The following is a 27,497-nucleotide window of genomic DNA, read 5'->3' as shown; positions in this document are numbered from 1 at the left end:
AGAGAATAGAAGAGGTTACCTAAAAGAAACTGAATTTAGAGAAAATCTGCTTTTTCCCCCCTTCCCCAAAGTGGAAAGATACAAAGATTGGTCTATGATGCATTTGGAAAAAATGTGGTCCTCATATCAGTCCGTGTCTTATATCACACTGGGAGGACCAGCAGGCAGGAACTCACCGCCTCTCTCCTCCGCCTCTCCTGCTCCCGGCGGCGCGCCATCTCCCTCTGCTGGTCGAGGGCTGTCTGGCTGGAGGCCGGGGATTGGGCGGCGGTCTGCGGGGGCTGTGGGGCAGCAGGGGGCGGGGCCTGTGGCGGCGGGGCCTGCGGCGGCGGCGGCTGAGGGGCCGGTGCCTGCGTGTGCTCCGGGCGCCTGCGTGCCTCCTCGTGGGGCCTTCGTGGCGGCTCCATGGAGTCTTCCTCATCACGGCTGGGGAGAACCACGGGGAAAAGAGTGTCTCACCGTGCTGTTACTGTCTCTGCCCAATTCTACTACTACTACTACTACACCACCACCACCACGGCATGTTTAATTTCTCTTTCTGAGTAATGAGCAACTTATTTTTGTTTGTTTGTGTGTGTGTATCTCTAAATGATGCAGCATTAACTGTCCATTTCCATCTGATCATCCGTGTCTAACCCTTCGCTCCCCCTCCTCACCGCTGCTTCTCCTGCTCTCTGCGCAGTCTGTCCTTTTCCGCCTGCTCTGCCTGGGCCTTGAGGGCCTTCTCCCGCTCCTCCTTCTCCCGGGCGGCGCGGCGGAACTGCTCAAAGCTGTCGCTGCTGGACTTCACTGATGACGAGGGCATGGAGGTGGACTTCTGTGCTAGGCTTGCCCACGAGCCCATGTTCTTCAGTTTCACATCCTGACACGGGAAAGGACGACAAAGGTCAGGAGGGGGAGAACACCACTCACAATGTACCTCAATTTCCTCTGTAAATAACATGGAAATGCGTCTCTGTATCTAGATACTTATCCTGTGTAGATCTGAATGTGCTGTCTTTTCTATGGCAAGAAATGCTAAATAATTTATTCATAAATGGGTTTTGAATATTAGATTCTCTCTTCTACCCACCTGTACCTTTTTAGGAGCCACAGGCGTCTTGGGCTCCTGTTTGAACTTGTCTTTGTCTTGCATGGAGGGGGGTGGGCCACTCTGGTCCGAGGAGCGGACCACAGGGCGAGAACTCTCCAGTGGCTTCAAATCTGGTCCTGAGACATACAGACAGTCAAGATTGTGACCAATCTGGCCTCAAGACACAGAGACATGGTTGAGACTGACAATTCTAGCTGAGACAGACAGCATATGCTAGGGTCTTTTTTCAAAAGTACATTTTTCAAATTTTTCAAAAGTAAATCAAAAGTAAATTAGTTATTTTAACTAAAAGTTATGTCACATCATGTGTTTGTCAGTTCTTTTTTTCTTAAACGCTTCGATCCACAACATCATGGCACTGTGCCCAAGTCTCACAGTCACCACTAGCGTAGCAGGAGAGCATTAAAGCCACTCCAGCGGTCGCACTCACGCTGCTGTCCGTGGCCCGGCAGGTGGGGCTTGCTCTCCTGCGGTTTGTGTGGCTCCGGTCGCAGCGCAGGGCTGAAGGACTCGCGCAGGACGGGCGAGGCTGGCTGCTTCTCCTCCTTCAGGGCGGAGAGAGCCGGCGGACCCCGCAGCAGCTCCTGTTGGTCGACACGGTAGGCGGCGCTTAGCAACGCGGCAGAGAAGAGCGTCGGCGCGGGAGAGGCGAGTGACGCAATACTCACTTTTTTGGACTGCAGGTTGTGAGGAGGGGACTGGTGGACTACAGGCGTGTACTGGGTGACCTGAGGGGAATGCATCATTAGAGGAGAGGGGTTCTCTCTCAGGTGCCCTGAGAACAGAGGGGAAGAGCCGTGAGCACGGTTAAAGACGTCCATCAACATCGAGCACCAGTCGCGAGATCGTGCATCAGCCTTCCGCGGGGCTCTTACCCGCGCCGTACGGGTCGGGCTTGTGTTGCCGCGGCGATGGATGCTGCGGTTGCTGCTGCTGGATGATCTGCTGCTGTGCTTTGCTGGGGGTCATGGCCACCTTGTGCTGCACCTGCTGCGTCTGCGTGGTCTGCACGGGGCCCTGCGGGTAGGCCAGCTGCTGCTGCTGGGCCTGCGGTGGGTGCTGCATGTGCCGCGGCTGGTGCTGGGGCGCGCCCTGCGGCTGGACCTGCCCGGGAAGCTGGGGCGTGGCGCCCAGCGAGGACGGCTGGGACTGCACCTGCACCGTCTGCAGCAGCGAGGCCTGGGGGGTCGCCTGTGGCTGGCGGCTCTGCAGGGACTGCATGAGCGGGGCCTGCGTCTGGGGGGGCTGGGGCGTCTGCGGCGTCTGCGGCTGGCGGCCCTGCTGCAGGTGCTGCAGGAAGAGGTGCATCTGGTTGAGGGGCACGGAGGGCACGGGCTCCTCGTCATCCTCCAGGAGCAACTGCGGCGGCTGCGAGGAAAGCAGCCCCTGGGGGGTGAGCGTGGGCGGGGACAGGGGCCTCTGACGGATGGGCTGCGGTGGGTGCAGCAGGTGGGGAGGGAGGTGGTGCTGGGGCGGCACGGGCGGCGCCTGCAGCTGCAGGGGCGGCTGGGCCGGGTGCTGCTGCTGCTGCTGCTGCGTCTGGGCCGGTTGGGGCGTCGGCGGTTTGGGAGGTAGCGGCGCCGCCCTGTTGCTCGGCCGCGAGGGCTGCTGAGGCATGGCGTTGTGTAGCGCTGCGACATGGGAGAGGACAACGGAAGAGACCGGTGAACACAGGGAGAAGGAACCAAAGCAAGATGGTCACAGCTGGGACGAACGATTGTGGAACCTTCTTGCGGCTTTAGGGATTCCATGAACAGACCTGAATCGGGCCAGTAATTAACAAAACGGCACTGAGGTGCATTACTGCGATGAAGAGATGAATAACGACACCTCGACTCGAGGGTGTGGAAGCCTCCACTCACCTGGGGAAGAAAGGACGGGGTGCTGGTTCAGGAACGGGTGCGTCTCCGGCGAGCCGGGGCCACCTGCCGGGTGAGTGTCGAGCTGGGGCGGGGCGGGGGACGACGAGTCGTTGGTGTGGTGGGACAGGTGCATGAGAGGCTGTCCGAAGTGCGGCAGGGAGTCGAAGGTGTTCTCCAGCAGCTGGGAGGACTGCAGCGGCGCCACGGCGGGAGGCATGTAGGCGGCCGGAGACGGATGCTGCGGGGGCGGCGGCTGCTGCTTGAGCGGGGCGGGGGGCTGCTGTAGGGGGGCTGGAGCCTGGAGGGACACCTGGGCCGGGGGAACGCCCGGAGCCATCAACGGGTGGTGGGGCTTTTTCCCGTCCTTGGCGGAGTGGCCCCTCTTCTTGGGCTTGGAAGCCATTCCTGACTCGGAATCCTCACTGTCCGACGTGCTGGAATCGCTGCTGCTGCCCGAGTCGGACGACGAGCCTTTCGTCTTAGCAGCACTCATTGCCTCCATGGTCTTCTCTGAAAACCAGCAACGCAGAGCGTTAATATTCAAGCAAAGTGAGGTAAAATTCAAAAGTATGCAAAATTCTTTTCCCTTACAGCAATTTTACTCCCTTTATTACGAGCAGGATAGGCAATACAGAGATATTGACTGCACTACACTCACACTACATGTCCCTCAGGGCAGCGGAGCCATGGCTAGAGCGTGCGGATCCCGCGGCCGAGGTCTGCTAACTACACCTCCGAGCCGCCCAGCACGGTTTAAGACAAAACAAGGCTCCTCACCTGGAGGCTTCTTCTTCTTGCGGAGGCAGGAGGACACATATCTCTCCAGCTCCCGCAGCGTGGAGGGCTTCAGCGTCTCAAAGTCGATCTCGATCTCGTCCGGGTTGGAGTTCTTGAGCGAGGGCTCGCGTGATTGGATGATGTGCACCACGCGGCCCAGTTTGTCGCCGGGAAGCTTGTTGATGTCTAGGCTCAGCTGCCTTTTCTCCTCATACGACATGGGCTTGCACTTGTCGGCAGGCGCCAGGCCCGCCGAGCCGGCTCCACCCCCCACGCCCAGGTCGTCAACCGCATCCAGGCCTGGCGCGGGCTGCGTGCTGGCTGGAGCCACGCCCTGTGGCGGCAGCGAGCGGTTGTTCTTCACACCCTCTTTTTTACTGCAACACAACGGCAGGGAACAAAAGCTCATCATTTCCAAAGTTCCTCACAGCAGATGCTGCACAGCGCTCCACCACTGTCCTTCACTTTTACTTACTCGCCCTCACTCACGCATTCGAAAATGGAAACGGACAAACTTTTTTTGTGTGGTGCTAGGTTCACGGCTCACCTGGGCTTCTTCGTCTTCTTGAGCAGGGGCTCCTTGTTGTTCTTGCTCTTCTTCTGCAGCTGCAGCGAAGGCGGAGGATCCAGGATCTCCTCCAGGCCCGACACGGCGCCTTTCTTTTTATGCTTGTCCTTCTTCTTCTCCTTCTTCTCCTTATCCTTGTCCTTCTTCTTGGGCTTGCTGGCCTGCGGCTGAGACAGGGCTGCCAGCTGCTCGTGCACTGCCTTCAGCTGCCCCGCAGGACACAGACATGGACGTGATTACCACCCTTCCCTCGCCCAAGGAACCCAAATCCATCTGACAGCCCTCACGTGGTTGGCTTATTAACCGTGGGTCAAACGCCTGACCAAAACACCACCGCATCACGCAGGACATAATACTGAGTCAGCAAATTGGGACAAACACAGTAAGCAACTTGGGTTAACTTCGTGTGCCCTGTGCGGCGAAACCCGAGAGGTTCCCTCACCTGCTCCTTCAGTTCGGCCAGCCTCTGAGCTCGCTCCTCTTCCGAATCGTCTGTGGAGGAGTCCGACTCTGAGGAGGAATCGCTGGAGCTGTCGGAGGACGAGGGGGCGACCATGGGCGGCTGGGTCTTGACAGGGGCGGCGGGGTGCATCACGGGTGCGGGGGCCGGCGCATACACCTCCTCGGGCTCGTCCGGCATCTTGGCGAAACGCATCTCAAACACGTCCTGGCCGTGCGGAGAGAGGGGCAGGGGGTTGTCAGCGGCGACCTGAGGCAAGAGGGCCTGCTGCTTTGCGGGCATCGCCATGGCTACCTACCTGCAGCTTGCGTGCCATGGCCACCACCTCGTGGTCTGGAGGGTTGTACTTGTAGCAGTTGGAGAACATTAACCGCACGTCGGCAGCAAACTCCTGTGCATCTCTGTACTGCCTGTTATCCAACTTGTCCTGCGACACAGACACAGGATGAGCAAAATGGCACCTGGATGGCAACATCTCAGTAAATGCCGAACATATGGGTCATTTGCTAATCATAAACAACATGGCACGGAAGGCACGGTGGCTGTTTACACTGTAAACAAAACCACAACCACATCTGACAGTTAAAGGCACTGATGCTACACTATAATAAATCTGGTTCCTTGCATACAGTGCCTTGTTCAATATTTTCTTTTCATCTGCCCTCAGATAAACAATGAATAGACCTTTTCTTTCAAACATTACATAATCGTACACTTTTATTTTTTATTTTCTATACTTCTGCTTTTGATCATTTTCTAATTAAAGGGGAGATTTAATATGCATGCAGTATCCCACAACCCTTCCCATCCCCGTAAACACGGAAGTCCACTTCGTGCCAGAAGGCCAAGCTGCCCCCTCACCTTGATGGTGGTGAGGTCCATAGGGTGCTTGATGATGTCATGGTAGTCGTGCAGGCCAAGGGTCTCCACGTCCACGGGCTTGTAGAAGGGCCACGCATATGCGGCGTGCTTCTTGGCGAACATCTCCTTGACGATGCCAGCGCAGTAGCGCAGCTGCTCGTGCTGCTTGGGGCTGTGGGCGGAGCCTGGCCCGCTAAAACCCATCTGGTGCTGCGAGTCCGGCGCCTCCTTCTTGGGGAGTTTGGGCGGGCGGGCGCTCTCCCGCCGCGGCAGGGTCTTGCCCGACTTGGACTCGGCGGGCGACGACTCGCTTAGCTGGTCGTTGGCCGTGGGCGTCGTGGTGTCCGCTTTCCGCTTCTGGCTCTTTCGTTGCTGTTTATGGGTAGATGAGGGATAGAAAGGAGAGAGTTGAAGGCCAGACAAAAAACCCCCAAAAAATTTTAAATAAAAAATTTAAATCCACAAAAGCACTTCGGAAATAACCAGACTGGGTCAGCTAGTAGTCTGCACCCCCCCCAAACCGCCTCAATTTCCCAGTACAAGTGGTGACTTACTTTAGGCATAACGCTTTGAAGAACTGGAGCAGTACTCTGGGGGATGGGTACAGTGGGCAGGGCTGTCTGCGTGGGCGGAGGCACCGATGTCATAATGGGGCCTTGAGGGGTGCAGTCGGCCGGCCCCAGCGAGTAGGGGGGCCCCAGCTGCGGTGCGTGGGTGGGGATCGTGGGGGGCACTCGAGGGGGCAGGGATGGTATGGTGGGCATGGGCGGCATGGTTGGTATGGTTGGCATGGTGGGCATGGCGGACTGCGGGGGAAGAGAGGGAGGGCCCGGAGGCGGCGCGCGGGTCTGCGGCACCAGCCCGTGGCTGGACAGGCCACGTGTTTGAGGGATCGTGGGCTGAGAATCCAAGACAGGCCCAGGCTTCAAGTTCAGGCCTAAGGAGACAGCATGTGAGAGCGAGGGAGAGAGCGAGAGAGAGAGAGAGAGAGAGAGAGAGAGAGAGAGAGAGAGAGAGAGAGACAGACAGAGCTGGTTTTAGGGCAAAAGCTCTTTAACTCACTGCACAACAGAGCCGATATTTCTGTGTAATCTGCGTTCAGTGCTTCATACCAGTGTCTCTCCTGCCCCTGCCACGACCCTTGGGAGTCATGACGGCGATCTCAGTCTCCTCCTGGGGCATTTCAGAAATCTTCTGGAGAAACTGTTTCTCCAGTGCCTCGGCCATTAAGACTATGTCATCCCCCGCCTATAGGGGGCGATACACACCAGCCGTTAAATCAGACATTCAGCAGGGTCAGTGTGTATTACTGAGCCTCTGGTAGACTATTTATGGAGACAGCAAGCACACAAGTACCTTGTTGTAGATGTAGCAGTTGGTAAACATTGTGTTGAAGTCCGAAATACATTCTTGGGCATTCCAGTAGAAACTGTTTTCTAGACGTTTCTTGATTGTTCCCATATCCATAGGGTTCTTAATTATCTTATAATAATCCTAGACACAGGAAGTTGGAAGAAAGTCAGTCACCAAAAAAAAAAAAAAACACCACAAACACACACAAAAAAAAAAACAACAAAAAAAACCACACCAACCCACATCAAGCATTTCCGACAGTCACACAGACGAAGGCAACTCTTGGCATCGAAAGTTGTGCTATTACATAATTTTCTTCTGAACCACAAACTACCACACCTCAGTTACTAGGACATTTAATCAATCGCTTAAACTTGCATGCACATATAGGATGCCAGTATTCTCTGTGGCTTTGCACGCTAAGGCGAGGCGCAAAGGTCGGTGCACTCACGGGCAGGTTGAGCTTGACTGCGTCGACGGGGGCCTGGAAGGGCCACGAGAACTGGTGCTTCCACAAAGACTTCAGCACCACCTTGAGCAGGTACTGGAGCTGGTTGGTCTGGCGCTTTGGCCGGGAAAGGTTGCTCACTTCCGGGGGAGCTGGGTTGTAGAGCGAAGAGGGCTGGGATGAGGGCTGCCCCTGGCTGCTGCTGCTCCCCGACATCTGCGCTGCGTCCAGGCCGTCCCCCATGCTGGTGGGGTGGAGCATGGGCCCAGGGCCGGGCGGAGGGGCCGTGGGACACCACTCGTTCAGCTTCGAGCCGGGCGCGGGCTCCACTGGGAGAGCACCGCCGAGTCCATTGCACTCCTCGCTGGGATCTCTGTCACGGGGGGGAGGAAGGGGTGGGGATAGGAGAGTTTCGATTAGCCCCCGCCGCGACCAGCATCGTCATTATCTCACACTCGACACGACTGCCGCTGCTAACCAGCTTACTCTCCGTCTCCCACGCTCCACTTTATCCAAACCGTTTACTTAAGTGACTGGTCCACCTTCATGTAGTTGCCCTTTACAAATGCTACATCTTAGCTAACACACTCCTACACATTTTTGGGTGGGTCGTATCTTCAAAGACCAAAGGAAATGGGCACACACGCAGTGGCGTGGTGATCGCCTGCTTTGAGGAGTTCCTTTCTTCAATGACGCATCACCACCACAGAGCTACTGACACATCTATCTGAGGTGATGAGAAGGTGAGAGAATTCTGCTCATAGAGGGAGCTGCAGCCGGAGCGCCCCGGTGGAAATCTCGTCAGCACGGCTCGGCGAGGTTTCACCACTAAAGAAGCTCAGTGAAGGCGTAGCCTGAAACAGTGGCCATTTGAACCTTTGAAATCAAACAACAGACCCAGGAAACAAAATAGGCAAAAGACAGGCAAAGGGAAGGGAAAAAAACCACATTTCCTGTTTGTCTAAGAACTGACTGACACGACCAGCTTAGTAACACATCATAGCGAAGAGTCAAAATCGTGTCACGTCTAAGCAACAATCTCTGCCTGCTCAGTTTTGCCAGTGGTGTGGGAACAAGAACGTGTAGTCTCCCTGCTCACGCCACTGCGTCACATGGCATGGCACGTCTCCTTTTTGTCATTCCAGCTTGCAGCTACTAGGAGCAAAAAACAAAAACAGCCGTGTTCCTGTGCCCTTGTTGGAAATAACCCTCAAGGCTCTTCCAAATTCAGCACACCTGCACAAGCAGACCTGTCGTGAAAAGCCAACTCTAGAAAACCACGATGCACCACACATTCGAACAACTAGTTAAGCAAATTTCTGCATGCCAATTTCAAATTGTCAAACATCTGAGCATATTAAAAAATTCCCAGTCACAACAAAATCAACAGACAACTCACATGGCTGTTCCTAGCTAATTATATCTCTGTAATAGACTGTAGTGACGTTAAGAAAATGTAAAAATAATAATAATAATGAATAAAGGTTTCTCTGTAAAACCAGACAGTAGAGGTGACCCAGTTCACCATTTTCACTAACTAAATGCAAAGCAACTGCTCTCTTTCACTGTGTCTTTGCTGTCATGGATTACCAGATGCAAGCTTGTGACTAATCTAGTTTCTTCTTTTTCTGAGGTTGTGACGAGCCTTACCGGCCAGCCATGAGCTGGCTTAAACCAAAACCTCACAGTCTGGAGTCACAGCCTAAATCAGTGCTACACTGCGGGTGCCAGTAATCCAGGGGCAGCAACAGTAGGGCCGTGCCGGACGGAGGAGAGGCTAGTGCACCGTGCAGAAGACCACTGCACCTGAGCTTATTGCAAACATTAGAAACTTTCAAAGTTTCTTGTCACTATAATAACGGTTCAACATTTTTTCATATTAACAGTTTACATTTATTAGTTACATTTATTTATCCAAAGTGACAATTATGACTTAATACTTGTGTAATTAAAAGGTTAAGGGTCTTACTCAGGGGCCCAACAGTGGTAACTTGGAGGTGGTGGTGGGGGTTGAACCAGCCTTACTAGTCGAGTATCTTAACCACTGAGCTGCCACTGCCCTCTCGGAAGAATTTTAAAAAGTTTGGGGCGGGGGATTTTGGTACTTCTCCCTTTATTACAAAGGTCCCCAGCAGTGGGGCCATGTGTTTTATATTATGAACTGTCCTTTATTTTGTTGTGAAAGCATTCCGTGTTTACATTTTCTATACCAATATTTACGTTAGGCATGTATTCATTTGTGTTTGCTGCTACAATCCAAACAGTTCTTCTGTTAAAGAGTTTATATGTTTGGGTTTGACCAAATTCCCATTTTAGGTCTATTCTTATTTTGTATGCAAGTATAGTTGCAAACTGTTCTCCATTTTCCTTTCTATATTATTTGTTACATTTACGTAGCGGCTTTCTCAAACTCAAGGACACTTTACAGACAGAATTCAGCTTTTACGCTCACACACATCCATGAAATGCTGCAGCCAATTTTGCTCACAGCCTACTTTCTATCGCAAACCACAGCCCCTGGGGGCCTGCACCAGGTGGAAGGGGAGGAGGTTAAGACCACGGCAAAGCACTAGCCATCACTGGACACACACACAGCTATATACACTTACACAGGTCTCATTTATACAGGACAATTTAGAGTATCCAACTAATGTAACACCCATGTTTTTGGAGATTATATTGTTATTAAATTATATTTAAGCAATACAACAGTAGTGTACATATTAGAGTTCTTTGTGCAATTAGATAAAAAGGATTATCTACACGATATCCTCTGGCATCAACCAGCCTGGTTTTATTCGCTAGTAGCCTCAGTGCGTTTAACTCTTCTGCCTTCACAGCAGTTGACCTAAAAATCTTCCAAGTATCTTGATGTGTGTCTGCGGTTATGCTCTCCAAACAGGTTGCAGATCAAATATTATCTTATAGAAGTCATCCACAGCATCCATTTTTTCCACAAAACAACTAAGGGTTGGGTGCATAAAGCTAGCTATTACTTAGCATCGCGTCCATGGTGTGAGTTTTGGTTCGAGAATGCTTCTCAACCAATCAGATTGTGAGGTCGGAATCAAGTGTCGTATAAACATTAATTTTTGGATATGTATCTTCTGTAATAGAAAATTTACACAAAGATTCTAAACAAAAGGATATCACTAATGAAAAGGTTTTTGTCAAGTAAATATTTCAACACAATAACAAATAGGTCTTTCCATGTGGTCATTTTATAAACAATTTATTCCATGAATTTACAGAAAATGTTCCATATTGTGATTTGGCTCATTATCTTGATATCAAATAATCTATATTGCGGTATGAGATTTTGGTCATATATTTCACAGGTCTCACACACAGTCTGGCCCAATTACATAAAGTTGCCATACTGCTGACAGGTTGCAAAAAGAGGAAGTGGAAGGAAAAAGTTTAAAATCTTTACTTTCTCAGATTGGTGGTACAGTGGTTTGATATAACAGAAGACAATAACATCAGAAACTGGCTACAACTAAACTGGAGAAAGCAAGAAAGTGGAATTACAACATGGATTTTCACTAAAACACCCAGATGGTACCTCATTATACAGACTACTTAACAAGCACCAAGGCTCAGAAGCTCAGACAAGGAAAATGCCCGTCAGGTGTCTTGAGTCAGATGTTATGAGTCAGGCTAGGCCGTACTAAAATGCTAACACAAGTTGATGGGTTTCACTACAGACACTAAATGGTGGCTGGGGGTGGGATGTCTCAAGATTTCACATTATTCCCGCCCCCACAGGTTTATCACTGGGTCTAACCAGGCTGCCGTTTGTCCAGTCTGTTTTCGTCCTTTTTCTTCTTAACCATTTAGGTATGCCGGTGAAAGACAAGGGAAATTTAAAGTTGGTACTATTTGAAACAGAGGGTACCGAAATCAAAGAAACCTCCCACGCAATAGAAGACACCCTCGATAACATCAATGATGGTAGTAGAACACTCGGCTACCGCAAAAACAAAAAGCATTACAGAGAATTGCAGAGATGGGTTTCACAAGAATATGGATTTACCAACTAACTCCCACATGACACACATATTGGATTCTTGCCCTTTTACTCGAAGAAATTCTAGACCTCTTCACATTTTCCAGATTCTTTTCCACACTATTGCTATTTGTAAAAGTCATTAACAAGGAAAACAATATAAAATGTGATTGTTTTTTTGCTTATTTACAATGCTGTGCAAATGTTTTAGACCTCTGTAACTTGTTTTAGCAATGGTACATATAATTATTTCTCACAGGAAACAGGGATGCAGTATTAAAAAACCACCACCAAATAAATGTGTAATTTTATATATATATATATATATATATATATATATATATATATATATATATATATATATATATATATATATATATATAAAGAAAGGAGGGGGAAATTACCTCATTGCACCTGAAAACTATAAACATTGGAGCACGAGCGTAATTCGGACATTCTCCGGAGCGTGCATCAAACGCATGTTAACTTTAGCCTGCAATAAAGAACAGGACCAGCTGTTCTCTTTAACTAATTCTTGAGTCTGCATCTTTAGACTTTATTTGGACTTATATAAGTTCACAATTTGTTTGTTTTAAAGTTATATATATGAATGACAGAGAGAGATGGAGAAAACTATTTTGCAAAGTCATTATCTCACATCTGTCCCATCGTAACACATCTACTGTTAGACTATAATGATTGTTGCTTGCATTGATGTTATATAGAAACATCTTTCAAGCATTTATTGAACAAAATCAATGCGTGCTCTTGAGCATTTCAAGTAAACACGTCAAAATGTTGGGCTGTTGAGACAGCCCAAATAGTAGATGTGGCAGATAGAGATATGACTGTAAAATAATGAAACATTCATTTACATTTATGGCATTTAACTGACACTTTTATCCAAAGCGACTTTGTCTTCTGCAACCTTCTGATTACTAGTCGAGTACCTCTACCACTGAGCTATCACATTCCTTTAAGAACAGAATATTGTACTTTTTCTAAAACTTGGATTTTCTATTCTTTGCCCTTATCTTTATCAGCTCTCTTGCATATGTACAGATGTGCAATTCCACAGCACAACATCTGAGGAACTCTAAAGCCTGGTTACAGTAGAACTTCAGGCAAGCTTTACAATGTCTATGACGAGGAGCACGGCAGGTCTAGTGCCATGTGAATCATTTCAGTTCACAGAGACAAATCATAAGAATGTGCCTTATACAAAAATAATCAAATACTGAACAACATCTACAAGGATAAATAGTAAACGCTATACATCAAATGCTGCACTGTTTATAGCTCTAGACGCCATCAACTATGTAATCATACAGTTACAAAAATTAATGTATTTTTTTTGCAATGCTGACAATATTCCAAAAGACACATGAAACTTGCTGGAATTCACCAAGGACCATCTCAAAAACAATTTCAAATGTTCCCTATACTATAGCAGCGTGTCAAAGGTCTACCCAGGGAGACATTTTTCCCCTAGACAGTCTCAAGACTTGAGGCTGCAGAGTGCATAAACCACCCAGTAGCTGGGTGGGCGAGCCTCTAAGAGTGGTTGGTGGGTGGTTGTACAGCATGCTCACGCCCCGTTGGCCGTCACCAAATCTTGCACGCTGCCGGTGACACCCAGAAGCTGCAACTGCAGCAAGTAGCTCGCTAACAGCACTGTGTCACAAAATTGAGAGCATTTCCACAAACTTGACCCAGACCCCTAAAAGATTTTTCATGCGGAAGAAATCAACTTGCCTACTGGCTACACTCTCAATTCAACTTGGAAGTAAAGCCCTGCGGGATTCACACACACTGAACCGGCCATAAATGTGGGAAAGGAAAGAAAGAACTGTGCATGTGTTAAGTGTTCCTGGACCTATTCCCTCTGGTTTGGACAGAATCGGCTACACAGCCACCGAGGCTCTGTGCGTTGGCCCACATGCTGCCTGGCTCTCTGGAGTGCCCAGGATATGGCAGTTTTTGGGGCACTGGGTCACAGGAAAGTCGAGCGCTCCAGTGCCCCTCCTGCACCCATGTGACACGGGACACAGCAGCAGACAACCGAGCACATGAGCGCAGCCAAGATTCCTCAGGCCATGTCCCCCACTAAAAAATAAACAAACAAAAAACAAAAAAACAACAAAAACACAAAAAAACTGCCATTTCAAAAGGAAGGAGGCAGCAACCAACAGGAAGAGTCTGATATGAAGGGGTCAGTTAAACCACCCACTCAGTCTCCAAGCCGAAACTCTTTCCTGAGTCCCGTGCTGTCCAAAATACTCAAAACTCCCCCACCCCTGTCGTCTCTCGGGGGCACACACGCACACACGGCATTTGATTGGATCTGACTAGCGTCGTCCTTGATGACTCACCATGAAATGAGCAAATGGGTGGGCGGGCCACATGACCGTGCATTCCACACTCGAAGGAGTTCCGGCGAGGGGGGCGTGGGACTGAGCGTTTCGCAGCATGACTGCTGAGGAACTAAGAGCCACCGCGGTGCCTGCCACCAGTGAGCACTCCCGCACGAGCGGCTCTCTTCAGGCACTGCATGTCCTCCCAGCGAGAGTAAACACACACAAACCACAGTCCCAACACAACCTGTGACGGGGGGAAGGGATGGAATGTGGTGGAAACTACAGCAAAACTGGGTGGAGAGGACAACTGCACGTCTGCGGGAACCCTGAAAGTATCTTGAATTTGACACCATTATCAAAATGCTACTTTCAACATCGTGTTTGGCACGAGTGCTCAGAATAATTTTTAGAGCGTTATATTTATTTATTTTTTTAGAACTATAGAACATTTTGTCCACGCACACTCATCTTACCCTTTGAAATTGTGAAAGCATGAGAAAATCACAGGGGGGATAAGGATCTAACTAAAGAAGTTGTACGTCTTGGGCTTGCATTCAATATAATAACTGCACTGCCATCTGAGGCTGCATCAGCTGTCTGCCTGGTTACTGGACGCACTGTCGGCATGAACAGCTATGGCGCGTTTTGCCGTGGACGCTGTTGAAGACAACGTGCTGGTCTCTTGGGAAAGAGAAGGAGCACCGTTGCTCAAGCAGTCAAAAAAAAGTGGCAGTTTTCTGGACCGGGATGAAGTTGATGTGTTGTCTTGTCTGATCGGTTTTCATGTGTTACTAGTTTGCCTGACTACGGCACTTCGTTCTGGCAAGCTATGGCCACATCGGCAGCGACGCCTGTTTGAGCACTTCTGTTTGTTTCCTGGTGAACGAGGAGAGATGTCTTATTGAGATGACAAGGGGTTTGCTTAAGTAACATTTTAAAACCAATCTACAGATTTGTCGTCAGTGTTTTCAGCAAGTGGTACACCCAGGAACTGACTGTGACCACAAACTATCTATGATGAGTTGAGCAAAAGACTCAACATTGGGCATAATATTTTGTTGACACTTTCTGCTGCTCTGTATTATCGACACAATAGGATTTGCAACTTTTGGGAATCACATGTCTGCGCCAAGCCCTTAAAGACAGAAGAGATACCACAGAACTGAGTGTGTGAGTGCGTGGGCGTATAACAGGTGATTCCACGACTAGGTACAAGCCAGCAGGATGAACAAACGGGTCCTACTGCAGTAAAACGGACTACGAAAGTTTCTCAAAAGCACGGTTAGTCATCATAGCCATCACCAGCACTTGAGAATCATCGTTTTAAAAATGACCAAGAGGACAGGAAACGGGTCTGGACGCCTCATGTCTGCCTTCCCCTGCTGGCCATCAGTGCCCTTGAGGGAGGAAACGGAGCCTCAGCAACCCCTAGAGTTACTAGAGCACACTGCATGAAGAAATGAGTCACCATGACCAACTCCTGAAATACTCACGGCAAAAACAGAACACACTGGCACCAGGCTCACGCAACGTGATGACATGCCTGATTACCGGTGCACGCTTCCAGCAGATTCCTCCATCTTTATCTCAGAGGATGAAACAGAAGAGTTTTTCCCCCCCCCCCCAAACATCAGGTTCATTAAGCTTTGATATTGATTTAGGGATCCTCCTTAAAATTTGCATTTATTTAAAAATTAAATAAAAAAACCCAACACACACACGAAACAGAAGTGCCCTGAGGGATAACACTGATGCAACATGAGGAGAAACTTGAGTTGGCTCCACCCGCGCACGCACAAACATGAATCTGATACTACGTCCCTCCACCTCTAACTTCTGCATAGTCATAGTTTTGTCACACTTGCATCTTCAACTAGATCAAGACGAGCTGATTTCCTCGGCTGCTAGAGGAATATTAAACAGGCAGGGCACTAATACACTCCCATTAACCGCACAGACGCTCGTACGCAACCAAGAACAACAACAACGAGAACACACTCCGGGAAACGGAACCTATTGGATGAAAAATGGCACACACAAAGCCTTCATTAAGGATAGAAGATAAAGACCAAACAGATGGATTAAATTTAGTCAAAATTTAACATTCAAGAAGTACAACACACGGCTCATGTTCAAGTTCAGAGTGATTCATTAATAACTCAATGAGCAGATATGACTTCTGTTTTACAGATTTTGCAAAGTTTAAATAGTGGAAAAGATATTTAGGTCAGTTTTGTTTAAACATGGACAGAAAAGCAAATGGCTACTGGGTAAGGAGCACAGAAGAAACAAACTCCCAAATCATTGCCTCAACAGTAAGATGACATTTAAACTATGAGAATTTCTATTTATGCTTTGGTTATGGAGAGTACTGAAAAAATAGTGTTTGAACAACTACCAAAAAGGTTAACAGACAATCTCAATGTAACTCATAATTACGTGAAAATCATCTACCTCCCAGAAAATAAAGAATTACTATTAATATTGTTTAAAGCAAGAATTATTTTCCTTTGAAATGGAAGCACAGTTTTTCCCCTTTCGCTCTGCTGTAGATTTTTGCCTTGCTAAAATAGAAATGACGCAAATATTGTATTATTCTACACAGGAAGTCAGAGGCGACCGTCCAGAGTGTGTCATAAGTGTACATACAGGAAGATTCTCACGTCGGTTTTACACCAGGTCAGCGGGCAACGATCCCTTTGAGCCAATTCACACACAGCAGCCAAACAAGGCCAGTGTCACAGGATGGGAGTTACATTTCCCTGAGAACGCAACACTGCCAAGACACACAAAAGGTCTAGCTTGTCTCAAATATAATATTAAGTGAGTGTTACTTAAATGTTACTGCTATGGTATCTGTATTTACGTCTGCCACTAATGGTAGGGGGCTAGTTTTTAAACATCAAGCCAGCAGCTGCGTTCCTAACGGGGGGGGGGGGGGTTAAGACTCCCTCTGCATTTCCTTCACACCAGTCCTCTCTGGAATAGCAGTTGACCTCTGACCTCAGCATAAATCATTAAAACTTCTGTGGAATGCTGGTGAGGGAGGAAGTGGCTGTAGCTGAACGTGCAAGCTCCAACCAGAAACCAGGAAATCTGGTTCTGCAGGCAAACCAGGCCAAGTGGCAAGAACAAACCAAAAAAAAAAAAAAAAAAAAAAACTCTCAAAGTTAAAACAAAACAAAAACACAGAACACACACCCACACAAACCATCAAAACATACACACAAAACCAAAACAGCAGCAGCAACAACATGATTGCATCTCTCACGATAATAAACAATTAATAATTCAGGTTTTCGTGGTCTTCAGGGAGGACCACAGGTAGCCCCCGCTGCACCAAACAGGGCCTGGTAAAGGAGTGGGCCGGCTGGTTATTTCCTTGAAAGCCAGTGCATTAATAATAAATGCTGCTGCTTTGATGGAGACCGGAGGCCCGCTCCCCCTGGCCCTAGGTTTGTCTGCCCCTCTCCGGTTTCACATCCTCGTCTCGACACTGCTCTGGGGAGCTCAGCTCCACGTCTCTCCTGCTGTCGCTGGCCCAGTGGGAGCCAGTGTGACCTCAGAGGCAAGAGCGGAGGTGGCCCGGCCGTGCCGTGCCGAGGTCAGCACTCGCGTTCTGCCCTGCGTGGATTTTTCGAGGTGCTTTTTCAGCTCGGGCGCAGCTCTCCACTGTGTCGCTCCACAGAAATGTTACGTCTCACCGCTATGACCCCCAAAAATGAAAAAAAAAAAAAAAAAAAAAAAAAAAACCTCCCAAAAACATAGGGAAGTAGGGAGGCGTAAGCCAAGTAAAGCCTCCCTCAGCCCCCGTTAATCAGGCGAATGGCGGGATCAAGCATGCCCCACCTTGTAAAAAACTTTTTCCACCACCTGGTTGCCACTGCTACATGAGCCCACGTTCTGCCTGACGCTCGTCCAAATCTGGCACACCAAAGCCACGGCACGGGCAGGGACAGGCCTGTCAACCCTCGCCCAGAACCTCTCACAGGAGTTATATTTGATCTGCCCACCTTCATACTTCCATTAGCTCAGGGGGTGAAAGGTCAGAGGCTGTTCACGGCCAGCTTGCCCCTCTCTCTCCATTGGCCTTTCAGGCACACAAAGACCCCGACAAGTTCTGTGTTGTGCTACACACTTTCCTCCCCCCCCAGGACATTTCTACCCTCACCCCTTTTCATTTCTTCCCCCACCCCAGAATGGGGGAAAACAACCAGTGCAAGAAATCCAGCCTTTACTTAAGGGTGTTCAACATGGAAGTTAGGAGACAACTCTGTCCAAGGTTCAAGGTTGTGCCGTGTGGAAGCGAAGCAGAGCAGGGAGGCTGTTCCCACCGCAGCTAGCCTGCTCCAGCCGGCTGAGCACACGCAGCTTTTCCAAAACCCTCAAAACCCCTCGCCTGCTGCCACAACAAATACACCACCCCCTCCTTCCTCTGAAAATCACCCCCACCCCTCCCCCACCCCGCCGCTCAGTCACACACCCCCTCTCTCACCGGGAGGCTGCCCATTCCCAGCTTTTTAGCTTTCCTGCTAACAATGCCACACTTAGCATACTGTTTTGAAGCCATTTTGTTTAAAACTACTACCAGGGGAAGGACACTGAGGGTCTGACGTAGTGACAAGAGAAGCGTTTATCAAAATGGTCAGGGTACGAGATTTTTGAACTAGCCCTCATGTTTAAAGGCTGACCTGATTACCTTCAGAAACAAATCTGGCTCAAAAAAACAGCACCTAAAAGGCCACAATTTCAGTCTAAAAGAACATTAAGAAAATGGGGAAAAAAGAACAGTTGGAAAGTTACCTTTTTACGGCTGCTGAATAATGTGCAATTTTTTCCAAAAGGGCATCCAGTGTCTGAAAATCCAGCAAATCATTGGACTTGGAATGCATTTTGTAATCCATTTATAAAAGGTCCTGTCACCAGAAAACCAAACCAAAAGGAACAAAGAATAATAAAAAGAATAAGAAAAGTTTGTGGACTGCTGTAAACCCAAAACAAGAGCAGCTAGCGTTCAAACCTCCAGTTCAGACACATGAGTCCCAAAAACCACAGTGCCAAATGCATGTTAATCCACAGGAAGTCCACAATAATCCTGAGAATGAGGTCTTCAGTCCTGAGAAAAGCCCGAAACAGAGCTCACGACTCCAGTAGCTTCAGTATGGGAGAGATCGACAGACAGAGAGCGAGCAAGAGAGAGAGAGCGAGAGGAGAGGCCTGCGGCCAGCTAGCTGGGTTAGCTCTGTGCGCCGGGCTTCTCTCTTCCCCCTCCCCCTCTCAGGAGCACAACGGCCCAGTTGCCACAGGCACTTTGCCCCATTGTGTCCCGCGTCCACGGCCTGTCTTGCTCAACACCAGACCTGAAGAGAGAGCGAGAGAGAGAGGGAGAGGGGACGTGGTAGCCAAGGTCTCGGTGAAAATCCAGACGCGGCACTTTTTTTCCTCCCCCTACACTCTCTCTGCCTCTCACGTACACTCGAAGCAGCGTGCTCTTACTCAACGGTGAAAATGGCTCTGCCGCTTCCTCATTCAGAACAGTCTCAGCCCACACACCCCTCCCTCTGCGCTCTCTGGCGTTCACTCGCTTGCTCTGTGTGTCTCTCTCTCTCTCTCTCTCTCTCTCTCTCTCTCTCTCAACCCCTCCCTTCTTTCCACCCATCAATAGCTTGAGGTCTCTCCACCTTCCCTCCCTCCCTCCCTTCCTGCCTCTCTCTCTCTCTCTCTCTCACACACACACACTCACACCCTTCAGATCCCCCCCCCCCCACTTCCCTACTACCATTCTGCCCTCCCCCTCTACCAATTCCTTTCAGGCTGATCTTCAGCAGGCCACCCCCCCCCCCAAAAAAAAGAAGGGGAAAAGAGAAAAGGAAAAAAAAAAACCAAGGGCTCCCTTATCTACAGCCGCGCCCCGAGCTCCGCACGCATTCACACACACGTCTAGACTACGGCAACACAAAGGCAGCCACGCCAGGGCTTTTAGAGCGGCAGTCGCTGAACAAGAGCTACACATGGAAGTGAAAGAAGAAGGAAAGAAAACTCCCCCCACACCACATAAGAATATACAGGGGAAGCAGAGAGAGAGAGAGAGACAGCACGAGGGAGAGGGAGGAAACTGAGTCAAGGTGACTAGCAGCAGGGTACATTAGAGGACAAGTTCCTTATTATTAATGACGCAACCTCAGTAAATATTCAGTGGACACCCTCTGCACCTCCGCCTGGACAAAGGGACATATCACAAAACAAACAGTGGCCACGTGTCCGCAAAATCACCCTCGAGCTACCTCGGGCGCACGGAGCGGTGACCGGATGTTATGGCACTCCGTGGTCTCAGCAGTAAACAAATACTGGGACCTGCTCTGGGCAACGTCAGCAGGGGTGAGGGAACCCCAGCCGTGTCTGCAGTCGCCACCGTCAAGTCAGAGTAGCAGCACCCGCACCAGGAGAGGCTGAACTCTAGAGCGACACTCACGTGCGACAGAGGCGCAGACGAAGGCTGCTGTTCTCCCAGAAGGGCGCGCCGTTCACCTGTCGTTCACAACCGAGCTGCCATCTGTCTGCGAGACACTTCCCACCGCCGCCACGATGCTGCCGAACCCTGTCGCTCTAGCAGTGCAGCACGGGCAGGACCACCCACCGGCGCGGCATCTCGTCCGGATGCAGCCGGCAGACCCAGTCAGGAAGGAGGACTACACTACGCAAGCGAGGGAGGGAGGACAAGCGGAACAAACTAACACAACCTCCACCAAGTCGCTGCCCGCGAGCCAGGAAACATGGTGGTGGTGTAAACGACACGGGGAGAGCGTGAGAACTGCCGAGAAGCCAAACCCAACGAGTGTCACCCTGAGGGACTACAAATCTAATTGTGCTCAACAGATAACCTCCAATAATGCACACACGCACGTTTACTGCCAGTGACAGCCCGTCTCCACTCAGCACCAGAGGGCTCAACAAACACTCATGAGCAATGTTACATCACTTAAAAAAACCCCAAAAACCTATTATTGCCAAACAAGGCCCAATTCTAAATAAGTAAATCTCATCTGATTGCGTTACCCTGTCCCTTAAAAAGGACAAATAGCACAATCAATCCAGGGATCAATAACGCAATCAAGTCAACAATAATGAAGCTTGAAACATTACAAAAGAGAGACATTCTTGCATGACGAGCAATTATCAGTTAATCAGACAGTAAGATGGTCAACGTTAGTTGCTGTGGCTTTAGTAGTGTGTGTGTGAGTGATATGAGGACAGTCGAGACTTGCAGCAAGGCTGGGGTTACACCAGCAGCAGATACCATCTCCAGGAACAGATGTAAGAGAAGGGCAGGCTTCAGTATCCCTCATCTGCCTCACATTCTCTCACACACATAGAGAGGGGGATACCTGGAAGGAAATCTTAGTCAGGCTTTTAAAAAAAAAATGTTTTATTATGTTTAAGGTGTACAGTTTAGATAACAGGAGGCACTATGAGCAGCAGAGCCTGTTCTCTCTAAGCATTGGCTGTAGCTGGGTAATCCTGATCACGCTGCCACACCTGGGCAGATGCCACTGATGGAGGGGAGGAGACAACGACCTTCCACCTCGACCCCAAACAGCCTCTCATTACAGCTCTAACGCCATGACAGTCCCAACTCAAGGACTTCGGGTTTTACTTTTCTAACAAAGCTCCACAAACTCAGGGTCTGCACCCAGGAGGAGATACCGTGTATATGATTTCACATGTGATCATGACGCTTTTTCTCGCATGAGCACGTTCATACACACACCGACACACACACACACAGGGTCAAACCCAGTCAGACCCTGCACCCGATCCACGTGCCATATGCATCTCTCTGAGGGACAATACAGCAGCTGCCAAAGTGACAAAGAGGCTGCCTGAACCCGGAGAGAAGAGAGAAGCTAGGACAGCCCATGCTAGGGCTGCCATTTGGGGAGCTGGGGGGGGGGATGGAAGAGGTAGCGGAGTGGGGGATGGGTGGGGCAGCAGCACAGGAAGAAAATAACTCTCCCCACGAGGAAGCGCCTCCATACCTCTGGGGCCATTAATCATCCCAGCATTTGGGCAGGCCAAGGCAGACAGAACCTGGCTGAAGGAGAACACAGACAGGCAAGCCGCAGCATATGTGCATGCAAGTGTACGTACACACACACACAGTCTCCAGTGCTGGACAGGTGAGAGTGAGCTAATGAATAAGAGAGAGTAGTACAGGAAAGACACACACACACACACACACACACACACACAAAAAAAAAAAAAAGCACAAAAGCCTTTTAATCTGCTTCGTCCATCCCTTCATTGCCCTCCTGAAATGAAGAGGCCAGATAAAGAGAGAAACTCATCTTCTCCCATCTGCTCCCAGCGTAGCCGCCACAACACACACCCACACTCACCCCCACCCCGAGCATCACCCCTCCCATCTGTTGTCTGAATGTGTGTGTGTCCTAGGATGACACAGCAGTCACACACTGGCACAGTGGAGCACCAGTATACGCCCCCCACAACCCCCACCCCCCAGGGCCTTAAACAGAGTCTACTGTACCCTCCTCCACCTCCCAGTTCTCATAAATCTAGCACTCCATCAGCACCACCCCCCAAAGGAAAAAAAAAAAAGAAAAACCCCCACAAACACAAAGCAATGTACACAACCACAGCTTCTTTGGGAGCAGCACCTCCAGATTCTGAACTCACCCACATTGTCTATATGTAAGCTAGTTCTCAGTACTCATCCACACTACATGTGAACATGACTTTGCATGTACTCAAGAGTACACCAGCACACACACACACACACACACACACACACACACACACACACACACACACACACACACACACACACACAAAGGCAAATTAATACATGAAAGCGTGATGTCAAGTATTACACAAACTAAGACTGGCACAATGGTTTACAGTTGTTCTGGCTCAGAGCCTCAATATGAGAGACTGATGGCCTGGAGTCCAAAGGCAGAAAGATTTCTACTGCTGCTAGCCGTGCTACTACCGCCGTGCCTTCTGTACCAGGCTATCGGGCACCAACCAAGACACGCTGCACAGTTGCTAAAACACAGCCACCTGCCTACCAAAAATCAATGCATTCAGTGATGTCCTAATCTGAACACGTAGACACCATTCAGATTCTCCATATGTCAATCGGTGCATTAACAATGCGTAATGAGGACCTACTCCAGCCATGTCCTAAAAATCTATACATCACTAGGAATTGAATATAGGTTCATATGACTACATTCAGGAACTAACACTAAATATGTATTATATCATTTTATAATTTAAAATACACTCAGATGAGAAGACACCCATATTAAAAGTTGCATAAAAAGTAGCAGAATCAGAGGACTAATTTATTAACTAATAATCACCACTAAAATATTTGCCTTTATCTGAACTCAAATTATAGGCTGATGAAAAGCTGCAATTTTCACATAAAGTGCGACTACAACAAGAAATGTCAAAAACGTTAATATTATCTAATGTAAGTAAAATGATCGACCTAAAATACTCATTGTGTGTACTGTGACTTGCAAGAAAGCAAATTTTCCTTCAGGTGTGATGCATGAAAACCTGTAGACTTAATGACAATTACTACATTTATTAAAGACTGTGCAGTCTATATAGCTGTACATATCTGTCTAAAACCTTCTGAATTTGGTCAGACATTGGGGACCAGTGGGATACTGCACTTGTCAGCTCAACCCAATATGCTTGACCTCTATGACCTGAGATCAGGGCTCTAACACAGCCTCAGCTGGACCTTTGCTGTTCTGTTATATAATCACCTTGCTGGACGTTTCCCATTCTATTCTAGAAGTACTCCGCTGGACGTTTACCATTCCACTCTATAAGCACTCTGCTAGACCTTTAACATTCTTTTAAATAAGCAGTCTAGTGGACATTCACCATTCTCTTATATAAGCACTCTGATGGACGTTTATCATTCTCTTCTATAAGCACTCTTCTGCTGGACGTCTACCGTTCTGTTCCATAAGCACTCTGCTGGAAGCTTACCATTCTCTTCTATAAGCACACTGCTGGATATTTACTGTCCTGTTGCACAGGCACTCTGCCAGGGCTCTGGCATTCAAGGCAGACTTTAGACAGGAACTGCTCCACTGTGCGCCACCTGGCTTGAAGTCCAACCACTGCCCATCCCCAAAAGTGCACTCGTCTTTCTTACTGCTCTGTGCCCTTGGCTCCGAACTTCCTTCCAACCCCTCGCTTCACACCACAGGTGCTGTTCCTCTCCATTAAGATCCTGACTTTGTCAGGCAAAAACTTCTCTCCCCCACATGGCTGCAAAACCTCCGGCCCATTGCTGTGCAGTCTAGATACGAGACTCTGCGTGGGCTCTTTGGACGAGCCGCTCTCTTCCTGCCATGCCTGCGAGAGGCTGAGGCTTTGATATGGCCCAACCACCGAAAGCAGCCTACCATACTGAAGCAGCTCAACTAACTCAACCAACCAGAATCATTACCAGTGTATGCAGGTGGGGGCTAATTACCGTGTGATATTTCAACTGGTTACACCTGTTCTCAATCGCCACTGGCGATAATTACCTGGTGAGTACAGTTTCACAAAGTAAGTTAATATTAAAGACTACCTTTTGTCTTTCACCTGACTGTTCTAAATGTGCAAACAGTGACATATACACAGGGGAAGATATGACAGGGTACCAAGAGGGAAGGGAAGAAAAACAAATCACATGCTTTACTTACATTTTTAGCTCTCTTGTGCAGTGTCTCTTCTCTCCCTATCTGAGTGCACTCATCCTCGCTGGAGCACTCAGCACAGGCGCTGCTCTCACCAGGCACAACGTCACAGACTCCCGAAGCAGGGCAGATGCCTGATCACACACGCTCAGCAAGGGGGCCACTACTAAAAGACATGCGAGACAGAGAGACAAACACCGTTAGTGCGCACGGCTACACATTCTCGTATTTCCTAAGTGTACCAGCACCCTCATGAATTTAGCCATGGAATGTTCTCAAAACTGACAGGATGCGGAGAGGTAGCAGATGGGCTCCCTGACCCTGTTCACTATTACAACCCAAGGCACGCGGCGCTCCCTGTGACGGCCACGGACGTTAAGCAGGACAATTTCACAGGTTCAAAATAGCCCACTACCTTGAACATTCTCATCACACAGTGACAAGGCTGAGCACCTTCTTAAAGCAGCAGAAGTTGCTATATTAAGAGAGCTCTGACATCAGCAGAGCACACGCACTTCTGAGACGCAGGTCCTGCGGTGAGAGGAGAGGGTAAAAGGCAGTCACAGAAGTAAAAGGTGCACTAATTAAGAACCCCCCCCCCTAGATTTTTTACAACGTCTGGCGTGGTTAATCATTCAAACTCTAGATCTTGCAAGCAATTGTCATGTGCCTGTTTGTTCAGGATTTCCAGCATTGTTAGGGGTTCTGGGGCATTTGACAACCGGAACAAGAACATGAGTTAATCTGTTGTTCTAGGGCAGGAGATTTGGTGTAATGAGTGCCACTGAATTAATATTCATAGTTACAACAGACAGCACATGACCTTTTTGCAACATGAAAACATCCAATTATGTTTAAAAAAAATCAGAATTACTATAAACTATAATTACTACCTTCTAATAACCATACTAATAACTTCCTTCAGCTGTGTAATTGTGCACTCCAAAGAAATGCATTACCCCGATGTTACATTAATTTACCTGCTGTGACTTTTAACAATGTTTACACATATTAGCATTTACAACAGAACACTTGGTATTGTATTTGTTCTCAGAGCAGGAATCGTTATCAGTATCTGCACTTCCGCTACTTATGGACTGGATGGGTTGTTTTAAAACATCAGGACCCTACACTCCAAGATGGAAAAACCTACACTACAGCAGACCATATTTTTACACCTGAACTGTCCATGCTAGCAAAACACTTCTGGATTTATCGATAACTGTGCAAAAGAATGTAATCTCTGCGCTGAAAGCAGAAGCAATCATTTTCTGGGAACCTAGTTTCTCCACCCTGTCCATTCGTTCTTGTGGACTCTCATTCAGAGGTTATATCCACAATTAGGCCAAACAGAGTTACCATGGCAACCAAGCTACACCGTCTACCAAGAGGATTTGAGGGAAGTAGTTTAAGAGACACACCTCATAATCTGCCCAATGCAATCCTGCAATATGCACAGTGATACAAGGCTGATGTGGCCAAGCACAGTTAAAGAGATAAAAGTGACAGTCTCAGTACTACTTGTCTTGGCCCTTTAACCTCTGCTGACACCTAATTTGACCAGTAGCTTGGACTTTCTCTTGCAATCGGTATGCACTTTGCACTGTCCACCACCTATGTACACATGGCCACAGTCGATGAGGAGGGAAGGTAAACATGGGTTGCACATTGACCAGAGGCCACGCTGCTGGCGCTGACCCGAGACCCCTTAATACCGGTGCGAAACGCACTCGGCTCCGGTGAGATTAAATGCCGCCATAAGTCGTGTGTGCCTTCCTTCTGTCAATACGAGGGTGGTTCAGCCATCTCACAATAATGCTACACCACCCTGTCGTCATTGTTCTAAGCCTTTATTTATAGTCAGTACACTTTGATGCTTATTCCCAGCCAATTGTCCAAAAAAAGCCAACAATAACACCATGTTCAGTTGATGAACGATAAATAACGTCACTATCAAATATTGGATTTGAAGTCATGCACAAAAAAACAACAACGCAAGCATAACAGGTGTTTGCCTTGTGAACACGTGTACTGGTATCAGAGAAGAGCGTGAATCCCTTGGAAGTAGGTGGTGAGGATTTGTGTCAGGTCATTGGTCACTTGTTACTTATTCCACGTTAGCCTAAACTAAACCATGCTAATGAATTATGCTAACTGGGCAGGAAAGCTCACATCAGCCCTGCATACCTCTAACCATGCAGTTAGGAAAGTTTGCTTGGGACATCTGAAGCCACGTATCTTAATCTCTTTAGGAAGGAAACTGCTGGCCGCAGAACATCAGGCCTCCACGACTCGCCACACACTCCACATCCCTGCCAGTTATGCTCAGCACCGACAGGACCACGATTAGTAAGGTGGCAAACGCCACTTCAATAGATTTATTGTTCTATACTGCTAAAATGTGCTTTATGTCGGCTAGTCCTAAGACATAATGACAAACTCCAAGCCTGTACACGCGGCATCTAAAGTGACATCTGTAAATAGATGACAGTCTATTTGTTTGACAGTGTTTGTCCCAAGACGATCCACTGGGATGCAAGTTAACTGACGGGGATAATAGCAAGCAAGTCAGCTATCATTAAAAAAGCAACAACCATATAGCAACAACTATAAATCTTGCAACGGTTTCAACTCAAATAAGCCGTTGTGCTGCCCTGTTGAATGATGCTGGTTTAATCGCAAACCGAAAGCTCTAACGCCACCAAGCTAACCTGGCTAGCTTGCAACAAGCGCACCATCCGGCAAGTTTCCGAACAAAACACAGTTATTCCTAAAATCACATTCGTGGTCAAATACAGCCATAAAGGGTGAGTACAATTACACCGTGGCCATATACACTCTTCCAATTGTTTTCCATTTAAATGAAAACGTATTCTCTCCAGTCCTCCGGGGAGCGCACAAAATGGCGACTGCGTAGCGTTACAGCTCGGAGTCCTTATTCTGAAGCCCCAGAAGCGCTGCTGGTCGTGCCGTGATACC

The 27,497-nt window shown here is 48.6% G+C and overlaps 1 protein-coding gene and 1 long non-coding RNA gene across 5 annotated transcripts in view; one reads left to right on the top strand and one right to left on the bottom strand.

Annotated features, from left to right (window-relative positions):
- The window catches only part of brd4 (bromodomain containing 4), a 31,138-nt gene that overhangs the window by 2,616 nt on the left and 1,025 nt on the right, over window positions 1-27,497 (bottom strand). Inside the window, exons 1-18 of one of the 4 annotated variants that reach the window (XM_035525180.1) lie at window position 27,497; window positions 24,525-24,684; window positions 7,426-7,795; window positions 6,978-7,115; window positions 6,734-6,869; window positions 6,176-6,558; window positions 5,622-5,993; window positions 5,059-5,187; window positions 4,743-4,967; window positions 4,280-4,506; window positions 3,733-4,109; window positions 2,956-3,465; window positions 1,969-2,724; window positions 1,762-1,868; window positions 1,524-1,677; window positions 1,073-1,209; window positions 657-862; window positions 177-426 (exon numbers count right to left, since the gene is read on the bottom strand). The exon at window position 27,497 is cut by the window's right edge and continues 128 nt beyond it. In XM_035525180.1, coding sequence (XP_035381073.1) covers window positions 177-426; window positions 657-862; window positions 1,073-1,209; window positions 1,524-1,677; window positions 1,762-1,868; window positions 1,969-2,724; window positions 2,956-3,465; window positions 3,733-4,109; window positions 4,280-4,506; window positions 4,743-4,967; window positions 5,059-5,187; window positions 5,622-5,993; window positions 6,176-6,558; window positions 6,734-6,869; window positions 6,978-7,115; window positions 7,426-7,683 — 4,365 coding nt within the window. In that variant the 5' untranslated portion in view covers window positions 7,684-7,795; window positions 24,525-24,684; window position 27,497. Of the gene's footprint in view, window positions 1-176; window positions 427-656; window positions 863-1,072; window positions 1,210-1,523; window positions 1,678-1,761; window positions 1,869-1,968; window positions 2,725-2,955; window positions 3,466-3,732; window positions 4,110-4,279; window positions 4,507-4,742; window positions 4,968-5,058; window positions 5,188-5,621; window positions 5,994-6,175; window positions 6,559-6,733; window positions 6,870-6,977; window positions 7,116-7,425; window positions 7,796-18,591; window positions 19,275-24,524; window positions 24,685-27,496 lie in introns of those variants that run through there. The other 3 variants (XM_035525179.1, XM_035525177.1, XM_035525178.1) reach the window with 3 other exon arrangements.
- The window catches only part of LOC113581843, an 11,263-nt gene continuing 10,581 nt past the window's right edge, over window positions 26,816-27,497 (top strand). Inside the window, exon 1 of the long non-coding RNA XR_004775875.1 lies at window positions 26,816-27,325. This is a non-coding gene — a long non-coding RNA (uncharacterized LOC113581843). The remainder of the gene's footprint in view (window positions 27,326-27,497) is intronic.

The sequence above is a fragment of the Electrophorus electricus genome, chromosome 4 (assembly GCF_013358815.1).
Source record: "Electrophorus electricus isolate fEleEle1 chromosome 4, fEleEle1.pri, whole genome shotgun sequence".
NCBI classification, from domain to species: Eukaryota; Metazoa; Chordata; class Actinopteri; order Gymnotiformes; family Gymnotidae; genus Electrophorus; species Electrophorus electricus.
Note: the sequence above shows the minus strand (reverse complement) of the source record. Positions and strands in the feature narration are given on the sequence as shown.